At 46.4% G+C, this 9,182-nt stretch overlaps 1 protein-coding gene across 3 annotated transcripts in view; it reads right to left on the bottom strand.

Annotated features, from left to right (window-relative positions):
- Positions 1-641: 641 nt before the first annotated feature.
- The window catches only part of USP37 (ubiquitin specific peptidase 37), a 39,187-nt gene continuing 30,646 nt past the window's right edge, over positions 642-9,182 (bottom strand). For all 3 annotated transcript variants that reach the window (XM_028742071.2, XM_028742088.2, XM_028742079.2), the window contains exon 24: positions 642-4,507. In XM_028742071.2, coding sequence (XP_028597904.2) covers positions 4,420-4,507 — 88 coding nt within the window. In that variant the 3' untranslated portion in view covers positions 642-4,419. The remainder of the gene's footprint in view (positions 4,508-9,182) is intronic.

The raw sequence follows: 9,182 nt of genomic DNA, 5'->3' as shown, positions 1-9,182 counted from the left end.
AGAGAATGGTTTATACCTATTCCATACTGGCAGAAGTAGCGCTTCATTTCTCTGAAGGGAAATGTAAGAACAACTGCACATTTGATGGCCTGGTGACTTTCTGAGAAAGTCAGCTTTCTAATGCATATTTCTTTCCTGTATGGATCAAAATGGCTTTTCGAAACGCATCTTCTCTAATAGATTTACGCTTAAAATGAAACTAAGCCAAGCACACTAGGGACTGTATCAAAAGCTTTTATGCAAGCAGGACTTCTCCTTCCTCTCCTCTCCCCATATGCTCTCAAAATCTGCTCTGAGAGTCCTCCAACCCTCTGGAGCAGATTTTGAGGGTCCGCGGGGGGGCTAGAGGGGAAAAGTCCATTACGCAAGCGGAAGCCTGCTGTACTAACAAACCAACTGTGTTGGATACAAACCCCAAGGAATGGAATACGTTTTGAAGAATCATCAAAATAGAAGGCCATAAATTTAGAGTATCAACTGCAACAACAATAAACAGCAGTGAAATCTGAGAACCATCCAACCCTCTCAAGCATATTCTGAGGGTGTGCAATGCACTGCAGAGGGAGGGGAAGAATGTAACTCTGTGCTAAACAAAGCTGTAAGACACCTGGATCTTTTTTTTAAAAAAAAAAGAAACGAGATTCAGCATTAATGAAGAGTGTTTAATTTCTCTGAAATCAATCTACACATCATTTAAAGAGGAAGAAAAGAAGGCAGAATTTAGTAAAGAATACATAGAAACAAGTCTGCTAAAACACAGAAAAGTGCTGCTCCACATTAAGTGTCAAGGGACACAAAGTGACTCCCAACATTAAAAAAAAAAATCCCCAAGACAACTGCCTCAAACACACATGACAAGAACTCTCGCCCCAACTCACTCACTCCCCCTAAGTTTTTAGAGAATAACTTATTAAAGAAGCAGGGGAGCAAAGAAGTAGGTTAACACTGGGAAGTAGCATAGGGGCAACAACCCACCCACTTCATTTTCATTCCGAGACGGTTCACTCCCCATGTTACACTGGTTCAAAAAGAACACCAATTCTTGTACAGAAACTCAGCTCCGCACCTTACCCCAAACTCCCATCACAGGGATTTGAAAAATTCCATGGATTTCCAATGAAATACTATTTAATTATAATTAATCCAGCTTTAATTAGCTGCAGGGCAAGCAGGTTTTGTTAACCCATTTAGTACTTGAAAGACCCTGCATGCCTGAAACAAGTAGTACACCTTATGCTGCTGACTCCCCCATGGTGGAAGGGGGCGGGGAGCCCAGGATAGAGAAATCACTGGAATCCTCTGTATCTTCAAGGTTATTTCCACAGACTCCATTTATAAAACACTGAGCATTCATCTTCCAGTAGTGAGGGCAAAACTGATGGACAGATTTAACTTTAAGTGAAACACTGATGCCTAATGCCCTATATTTGCATGCTTAGGTTTTCAATTTCTAGCCCATGGCTAGAAAGAACAAGCTTTTTTTATATAAGGAAAAATCTTTATTAAAAAATAGGTGCATGGTGATTTCTAAAGTTTTCTTTAGCAAACAACCTGAGCTATTTTATTAATCCAGCTATATACAGGATTTGTTGGGGAGGGGTGGAGGTTATGGAGAGTTTAGTTACTTAGTGCAAACACATATATGGCTATTTTTCTTTATCAAAAGTAAATATAGCAGAAAAATACAGCAAAAATAGGGCAAATGTAGAAAAGTGAGGTTTAAAATATGCAGGCATGAACCAAACTATAAATTCTATTGGGTGAACTCATGTTTAGTTGCTTCCTTCTTTTGAACCCAAGAATAATGTCTCAGAAAGTTACATATCACACCGCTCTAAAAACAAACCTTCCCTTTAGCAGGCAACAGAATTTTAAACAGCAGCAGGAAGTCACTGCTGTTTAGGTCCCCAAAGTTTCTGTATTTCTCAAGATGACTTATAGTACAAAATGCTATAAACCACATACTTAAAATTTGGTTCTAAATGTAATCCTGAATGGCCGAGAAAACTGTACAAACGTAAACTCTTGCACAGTTTCAGCACTTCATGTTAAAACAGTAGACAATAAAAACTGATTGAGTTTAAAATCTCCCTCGCACAACACATTCTACAGATTTTAATGGACTGCAAATGCCAACAAGGATGTAAATGTAAATTTACATATATAGAGGGAGCGCTAGATAGTACCTTCCTTGCCAGCACATTTCACCTTAGGGGGCAAAAAACTATTTAGAAAGTTGCCATAGCTTGACATAATCACTGGCTTACAATCACTTCTGGCTAAGTTGCATTCTCAATACTAGATGAAGCAAAAACATATGATTGTTCTAATGAGTCCACATTCCTGACAATTCGGATGACTCTGAACCTGAACCTGGATGCTCTATACTGTCTTATTATGACACCTACCTATAATATTTTGACTGTAAATATGGGAGTTAATTTATCTTGACCATGCTATCAATATGAACCTGTAGGTGTCATGACAACTACTTAATGCATTTATCTGGGAGTTTCGAGGGAGAGATGGTGGGGGGGGGGGGGAGAGATGGACAGCACTACCTCAGAATCAGTAAGAGATGTACAGCCTTACTCCAGAACAGTATTTCGTTTTGAGGTTCCTCTTTTGCACCTAAAGAAAAACCCCTTATTCCTTACTAAAAAGCGCATTCAAATAACTCTGACCGTCAACAGTGCAAAATCACAATGATAGAATAAATTTAAACACTATGCTTTGGGCAGTATGACTTGGGAGAACTTTTGTTTGGTTTGGCAGATTAGCCAAGCAAATAATAAAGTTATCACCCTACTACTACCCTTGACACAGCAAATGTCATTCAGAGTTGCCTAACACAGCCTGTAGTTCTATAAGCCCTGTAGGGAAATCCTTCCACAACAGGTAATACCTGTTGCCTACTAATGCCCATGGTTTGTGTCTTCTAGTCAAAGGATTATATTTCTTAGGAAGTTCTAATTGTAATTAAAAACAATTGCCAAGAAGGGGGGACGACAACCCTCTCAACACCTGTTAACCTTTTCAAAAGAAAAGTCTGAGTTAGGGGCAAACCAAGAGGCACCTCAATTATTAGCAATTTTATTGCCAAAAAGTAAAAGTGAAAAAACTGGAATAAATTTCCAGTATTAAAATGAGGAACTGAAACAAATTAATTCTAGATAGTATTTTTCTTGTTCTTTTTGTCAAACTAACTACAAAATGAATTTCGTGTTATCCAGATACTATTAAATAACCAAACCCTAACATCTACACCCTGAAATGTCTCGAAAACATCAAATAACCACCTTTGAGAGTTCTCTGATTTTTTCAACTGATTTAACTGCACTTACCACACAACTAGAATAAATCCAGGTACATTTTAATATTTCATCTGTTGGCATACAACTCTTGCCCAACAGAGTAAAGCTGGGAAAGATATCACACACACACACACACCTTTCAAGCACGTGCAGTTTTTCAGGGCTGAAAGCCAACACAAACACAGGGAAAACAGAACTCTCGTTCGTGCTTCATTTACTGATTAGCACTAGCTGGGCACTGGTAAAAAAAGGCCTGCCAAAAGCCATGACTTGTACTTCCAGTTAGCTGCCTCTCTCATTGCCAAACCGGGACAGTCTTCAGTGAAACACAGCTAATATATATCTAGATATATATACACAGACTAATACAGATTATACACACAAATGCTCACAGAGAAATAAAACCTTTCTGCAAATGGCAGTACTTAGAAAAGAACACAGTCAAAAAAGAATAAAAACTTTAAAAATTATATATATATATATATTTATATAGTATATATTTTAACTTTAAAAACAAGGACGAAAGTGAACTATGTGAAGATGTAATCCATGTGTTCCAAAGCACCGACAGTTTGTTTCCTGGATCTGTGTGATCCTTTATTAAAGACCATGGGTGTCCCAGTTTCAGCAATGCCATTTAGCTGAGTCGGCCTTCAGCACTTTCCAATTCACGTTATGTACACAATATTTACCAGATTAGAGACTATTGCTTATTTTGCTCTCGTGTAGGGAAGGCATAGAAAACCACCCAATATGTAGCATCTTCTCAGTTTCCCTGTGAGAGGTAAATGGGCGAACTTGCAGTCGCTTCTCACACCATCCTTTTATGAGTTTTTAAAGGAGCCATTCAATCCTCTGGCCTGATTAACGCCATGGCTGCTGGCACAATTATTCCTTGACTATTTAAAACAAAAGAATAAGAAGGAAACTCCAGGTAAAAGAAGCTTAGCTGCATGGTTGAAATTCAAAGGGAAGGCGTGAAGTGGTCCATTCCTCCTATTCCATGGGGTTGTCTCAACTACGCCCTGAGTTCTCGGGGTTTTGTGGCTCTTGCATGTCAGGCAAAAGTTCAGAAATCACTTGTGCTCAGTTAAAGCGACGGACTTCAAATGGGCTGCCGAACTGGCTTCCCCACCTCTGTGCAAGGCAGCTGCATATTCTTTTCCGTTTCTAGCAACTCATCAAATATCTCCCTGGGAAACACAAAAGAGGTTCATGTCAAAGAAGAAGGAAAGCTTTTAATGGGGAAGCAAAGCTGTAGAGCAGGGGTAGGAAACCTTCTGGGCCTAGTGAGCCAGATGTTTATCTTCCCCCTGCCAACTCCATCTGGCCTAGGGGGCAGGGTGGGGCCACTCACCTGTCAAACAGCTGACCTCATGATGACATTAGATGAGTGATAGGTGAGAGGTCCCATTTACTAGTCAAAGCTGGCCAGCCAGGGTTAGGCTGCTGCTGCTGCTGCTTGTGTGAGTGCTGTGAAGACCGCTCCCTCCCCTGCCAACTCCATCCGGCCTAGGGGGCGGGGCCTGCACTCACTGCCACAGCATAAGAGGCCTGAGGCTTCCGGGACACGGCTGCTGCTGTTGCTGCTTGCGTGAGTGCTGGGAAGACTGCTCCCTCTCCTGCCAACTCCATCCGGCCTAGGGGGCGGGGCCTGCACTCACCGCCACAGCTTGAGGGCCTCCATCAAGGCCTCCGGGACACGGCTGCTGCTGCTCGCGTGAGTGTTGGGAGGACCGCTCCCTTTTCGGCCAACTCCATCTGGCCTAGGGGGCGGGGCCTGCACTCATCGCCACAGCTTGAGGGCCTCCATCAAGGCCTCCGGGACACGGCCGCTGCTGCTGCTGCTTGTGTGAGTGCTGGGAAGACCGCTCCCTCTCCTGCCAACTCCATCCGGCCTAGGGGGCGGGGCCTGCACTCACCACCACAGCTTGAGGGCCTCCATCAAGGCCTCCGGGACACGGCTGCTGCTGCTGCTGCTTGTGTGAGTGCTGGGAAGACTGCTCCCTCTCCTGCCAACTCCATCCGGCCTAGGGGGCGGGGCCTGCACTACCACTACAGTTTAGAGGCCTGAGCAGCTACCGGCAGCAATGGACAAAATGGTTTTAAATGTTTTAATCGCTTTTAACTGGCAGCACCTTAAATGGTGGTTGTTGTTTTTTATAATATTATATTATTTCATTATTTTATTTTTGCTTGGGGTGGAATAAGCATTTAGTCAGCGCTATTGTTTCTTGCTTTGTTTTGTTTTATTATTATTATTCTGTTAAATTATTATATAGTTTGTATTTTGCCTTTTAAGGGGAAGGGTCATGGCTGCCGGAGTGGGCCTCAGGTTCCACAGGGGGGGATGTATTAGGACACCCGATCTCAGTGATCACGGGCAGGAGGAGGAGTTATGCTAAGACCAGACCATGTCATTACCAAGGAGGCAGGTTTAGTCATTGTTTGAGGACTATCCCTGCCTCCAGGTCTGGTCCTGACCGGAAGGATACAGTAATCAGCAAGGGAAACCCACATGACCTGAAAGTGTTGCTGTGCAATGCCAGGTCAATGATGAATAAAACCACTGCCATCCATGACCTGATTGTGGATGGAGGATTTGACCTGGCATGTGTGACAGAGACCTGGTTGGATGAAGCAGATGGGCCTGTCCTTGCCGCTGCTTGCCCACCAGGTTTCTCTTACGCACAGCAACCCAGGTCATGTGGGCGGGGAGGGGGGGTTGCAGTGATTTTTAGGAAGTCATTAGTCTGCACCAGGCGTCCTATTGGGAAGACCCAGTTTTCTGAGTGCATGTTCTGGAAGTTGGGCAATAGGGGCAGTACAGGATTCCTACTGGTGTACCGACCTCCCCGCTGCACCAAGGATTCCCTGCCCGAGCTGCTTCAGGTCGTGGCAGATATGCTCCTGGAGACACCTAGCTTGGTTGTCCTGGGGGATTTTAACATCCATGCCGACACGACCTTACAAGGGGCCGCTCGGGACTTCGTGGAAAGCATGGCCTCCATGGGGCTGTCCCTGAATAAGTCTGGCCCAACTCATAGCCACGGGCATGCCTTAGACTTGGTGTTCACCTCTATGGATGTTGGTGATCTGACACTAACTAAAAGCGAAACAAAAGAAGTGCCATGGTCAGATCACTTCCTGGTGCAACTGGACTTCTCCGCAACCCTTCCCCTCTGCAGGGAGGTGGGACCAATTCAGATGGTCCGCCCCCGCCACTTAATGGATCCAATTGGCTTCCAGAGAGTGGTAGGGGATGCTTTATCCCAAGTTGATGGCCTTTCAGCTGATTCCCTGGTGGCACGCTGGAATGCGGAGTTAACCAGGGCTATTGACTGTCTGGCTCTGAAGCGCCCTCTCCGATTACATGGAGCCCGGACAGCCCCGTGGTTTTCCCCGGAGCTGAGGGTGATAAAACAATCGTTGAGACGGCTAGAGCGCCAGTGGCGGAAAACTCATTCTGAATCAGACCGGACACGGGTTAGAGCTCAACGTCGAGCCTACCAAGTGGCAATGGCGACGGCGAAGAGGGCCTTCTTCGCTGCCTCCATTGCATCTGCAGAAAACAGCAGCAGGAGACTTTTTCAGGTGGTTCACAATCTATCGGAACCACCTGTACCACCGGGGCCTGGTAGGGACCCCAAGATCTCCTGCAATGCTTTTGCAAAGTTTTTTGCAGATAAAATCGCTCAGATTCAGAAGGAGGTAGACTCCACCGTGGGAGCAGGGCCAGGGCGGGAGAGTGCTGGAGTTCTGTCTGGTCCTGTTACATGGGATCAATTCCAATCTGTTACCTCCAAGGATGTGGACAGGCTGCTTGGACAAGTGAAACCGACCACCTGTCTCCTTGATCCTTGCCCATCCTGGCTGATAAAAGCGAGCCGGGAAGGGCTGGGCGATGGGCTCTGCGGGGTGGTGAATGCTTCCCTCTGTGAGGGAGCCTTCCCAGACCCGCTGAAAGAGGCGGTCATTAAACCGCTTCTTAAAAAAACATCTTTAGACCCGGCCAATTTGGCCAACTATCGCCCAGTCTCAAATCTGCCATTCTTGGGCAAGGTGATTGAGCGGGTGGTTGCTGAACAACTCCAAGCACGCCTGGAGGAAACGGACCATTTGGATCCCTTCCAATCGGGATTCAGGCCTCACCATGGGACTGAAACTGCCTTGGTCGCGCTGGTTGATGATCTCCGGCGGGCTAGGGACAAAGGTGAGAGGTGTTTCCTAGTTCTGCTGGATCTCTCAGCGGCCTTTGACACCATCGACCATAACATCCTTCTGGACCGTCTAGAGGGGCTGGGAGCTGGGGGCACTGTCATACAGTGGTTTCGCTCCTTCCTCCTGGGCTGTGTCCAGAAAGTGGTGTGTGGGGGGGTGAGTGTTCAGGACCCGGGGCTCTCACTTGTGGGGTGCCTCAGGGTTCTGTCCTCTCCCCCATGCTTTTTAATATCTATATGAAGCTGCTGGGAGAGATCATCAGGGGGTTTGGACTGGGTGTTCATCAGTATGCAGATGACACCCAGCTCTACCTCTCCTTTAAATCAGAACCAGTGAAGGCGGTGAAGGTCCTGTGTGAGTGCCTGGAGGCGGTTGGAGGATGGATGGCGGCTAACAGATTGAGGTTGAATCCTGACAAGACAGAAGTACTGTTTTTGGGGGACAGGAGGCGGGCAGGTGTGGAGGATTCCCTGGTCCTGAATGGGGTAACTGTGCCCCTGAAGGACCAGGTGCGCAGCCTGGGAGTCATTTTGGACTCACAGCTGTCCATGGAGGCGCAGGTTAACTCTGTGTCCAGGGCAGCTGTCTACCAGCTCCACCTGGTATGCAGGCTAAGACCCTACCTCCCCGCGGACTGTCTCGCCAGAGTGGTGCATGCTCTAGTTATCTCACGCTTGGACTACTGCAACGCGCTCTACGTGGGGCTACCTTTGAAGGTGACCCGGAAACTGCAATTAATCCAGAATGCGGCAGCTAGACTGGTGACTGGGAGTGGCCGCCGGGACCACATAACACCGGTTCTGAGAGATCTGCATTGGCTCCCAGTATGTTTCCGAGCACGATTCAAAGTGTTGGTGCTGACCTTGAAAGCCCTAAACGGCCTCGGTCCTGTATACCTGAAGGAGCGTCTCCACCCCCATCGTTCAGCCCGGACACTGAGATCCAGCGCCGAGGGCCTTCTGGCGGTTCCCTCATTGCGAGAAGTGAGGCTACAGGGAACCAGACAGAGGGCCTTCTCGGTAGTGGCGCCCGCCCTGTGGAACGCCCTCCCATCAGATGTCAAAGAGATAAATAATTACCTGACATTCAGAAGACATCTTAAGGCAGCCCTGTTCAGGGAAGTTTTTAATATGTAATGCTGTACTGTTTTTAACACTGATTGGGAGCCGCCCAGAGAGGCTGGGGAAACTCAGCCAGATGGGCGGGGTATAAATAATAAATTATTATTATTATTATTATTATTATTATTATTATTATTATTATTATTATTATTATTATTATTTTCCCACAAGAAACCTGCAAGCAAAGCAGCACCTAGCAGGACTGAACTCTCTGCTCACCAGCTGCTGAGTGTAGGGTTCAATCATATTCTCTGCAGGGGACTACAGGGAATGTGCTGGTGAAGCAGTATCCAGTAGGATTGAACCCTGTTCCACCCAATCCATCAGCTGCCATCACACAGTGATATCAGTTGGCTGATAAGTGGGGATAGCCTCAAGGAAAAAACTGGGCCTCCTGGCAGGTCAGGATTGGCCTGTCGACTGGAGATTCCCCACCCCTGATGTAGAGGGTGAAAAAGACAGGCAAAATGCATGCAAGAGAATCTGCTCAGGTTCCAGAGTTACAGCCTCGCTATTTTGCACCTTC

This window comes from Podarcis muralis, chromosome 1 (genome assembly GCF_964188315.1).
Source record: "Podarcis muralis chromosome 1, rPodMur119.hap1.1, whole genome shotgun sequence".
Classification (NCBI taxonomy): Eukaryota; Metazoa; Chordata; class Lepidosauria; order Squamata; family Lacertidae; genus Podarcis; species Podarcis muralis.
This window is presented reverse-complemented; position numbering and strand designations above follow the sequence as displayed.